Here is a 2,500-nt window from a genome sequence, read left to right on the forward strand (position 1 = left end):
GTCACATATCCTGTCCGCGCTCCCTAAACCCCTCCTCCTGCGGCGCTTGGAAAGCGGTCTCTTCCACTGCACACCAGCCTCCACACAACATAACACACACAACACAGCACAGCGCAGGCTCATCGATAGGAGGCTTGTGCTATCGATTGCACAAAGCTCATCATTTTTAATCGTCCAGGGATGAAAATTGATTCGCCTCTCCCCCTAACGCTCCACTTCAAAAGCTGTTTCTGAGAAGCCCTCTTTATGTTCCTCTTCCCCTCTTCTGGTCTCTACCCTGCTCTCCGTGGAGCAGCCAGCCCAAAGTCTTCATTAGACACACACAGGTCTGACCTCACCGTGCACCCCTACCCAGAAAAGAGTTTGAGTATGCGCCGGGTGATGATTTTAGATACCATTTCGGATTAATGATGGACTTAGTCTAAATGTGTGCTATTAAATACTTATTTGTTTGGTCAGTTGTGTTTACCGTACCTTGTTATGCCTTGTGTACACCAAGCGCAACATATGCTACCTGTATGACGGAAGTCCTTTTTTCTCTATGGAGGGAAGGCGAATAAAGCTACCAGAGCGAATTCGCCAGGAGCAAATCAAACTGAGCGACCAGAGCGAATTTTAACTATTAAAGTCAAGCTAATGTTATGGTAATGAGCTATGACGTCGTTCGGCGAAAACCAATTGGAACGTTCATATCTCTTAATGTCCCAGACTGTCAATCCAGAGCCGTTATGTGATTAGCTGAATCAAACATGTCAATGCAGCGAATAAAGCGAATTCATGGCGAAACTTCTTCAACCACCTCAGCTTCCTTGGTCGCATAGGTCGCGCTTGGTGTTCACAAGGCATAATGCATCATTCTCAGTATCTCTGCATCAGTTCATTGACGAGGCTTGTCCCAAAGAGAGGTAAGAACAACTAAATCAAATACTTAAACAAATTGAATGATTCGTTGGCATGGATGAGTAAGTTTATGGCAATTGATTTTTCCCCAGTGTCGGTTTCAATTATGTTTCCCCATTAATCTTCAAGCCTTAGTAGTGAGGGTGTGTTTGTTTACCACAGCTAGCGGAACACTGGAGTGAAGCACTGCTGTATGCCCTCAGGTCTGCCCCATACACACACACACACACACACACACACACACACATGGTCTGTTTGATGTCCAGACAGGCACACTGACGGGGGTCTCTGTTGTTTTTGTTTGGTGTGTGTGTGCGTATGTGTGCGTGTGTTTGTGCGTGCGTGCGTGCGACGTGCGTGTGTGTTTGGCAGGTGGTACAGTTGCATGCTGGGTAAGAAGTGTAGCCTGACGCCTCTGAAGGAGGAGCTGAGGAAACAAGGGGTGAGTAGAGACAGACGCTACTGCTGAGAGCACATCAAAGATGGAGACACACACAGACACACACAGACACACACACAGACACACACAACACACACAGACACACACAGACACACACAGACACACACACACAGACACACACACACAGACACAGACACACACACACAGACACACACACACACAGACACACACACACAGACACACACACACAGACACACACACACAGACACACACACACACACACACACACACACACACACATAGACAGAAGGACTCACACACACACAAGTAGACAGACAGACAGACACACACATACAGGAGTACACACACACAAGACTCACTCACAGGTAGACAGACACACACAAAACAAGACTCACTCACAGGTAGACAGACACACACATACACTTACAAACCTTTGAACAGTTGGTTGAGTTGGTAAGTGGAGCGTGACGCTCTACACACTTTCATGTAAGTCAATACTGCAGGCACAGACACCAATAAGCAAATGCAGAATATATCTCTCTCCTTCCTCCTCTATAGCGATTTTTTTTCTTGCCTTCCTTCCCTCCTTCCCTTTTTCTTGCCTTCCTTCTCTCTCTCTCTCTCTCTCTCTCTCTCTCTGTCTCTCTCTGTCTCGCTCTCGCTCTCGCTCGCTTTCACACACACACACACACACACACACACACACACACACACACACACACACACACACACACACACACACACACACACACACACACACACACACACACACACGCGCGCGCGCGTGCACACACACACACGCGCGCGTGCACACACACACACACACACACACACACACACACACACACACACACACACACACACACACACACACACACACACACACACACACACACACACACACTCGTTTACACAATACACACACGTACACCCAGACTAGCAACACTGCATACACAGGTTGTACAGGTGCAGACAATATGACCCACATACAGACAGTATGTCTGCACACGTGTGTGCCTCTGCACTACTGAACAAGTCTATTTCAGTGCTGTTGCTATGTGTTCCCGATTGTAAACATACCTGATAGGGTGGGGTCTAATATGGGGAGCGAGGCTGCCCTGCTCCTCTCCAAAATAGTAGAATATCATGGACAACATTTTTGATGGAATTATGGAATGA

At 47.5% G+C, this 2,500-nt stretch overlaps 1 protein-coding gene across 1 annotated transcript in view; it reads left to right on the plus strand.

Moving 5' to 3' along the window:
- The window catches only part of mettl16 (methyltransferase 16, N6-methyladenosine), a 61,950-nt gene that overhangs the window by 41,713 nt on the left and 17,737 nt on the right, over positions 1-2,500 (plus strand). Inside the window, exon 7 of the mRNA XM_063204329.1 lies at positions 1,273-1,342. Coding sequence (XP_063060399.1) covers positions 1,273-1,342 — 70 coding nt within the window. The remainder of the gene's footprint in view (positions 1-1,272; positions 1,343-2,500) is intronic.

Source organism: Engraulis encrasicolus, chromosome 8 (genome assembly GCF_034702125.1).
Source record: "Engraulis encrasicolus isolate BLACKSEA-1 chromosome 8, IST_EnEncr_1.0, whole genome shotgun sequence".
NCBI lineage: Eukaryota > Metazoa > Chordata > Actinopteri > Clupeiformes > Engraulidae > Engraulis > Engraulis encrasicolus.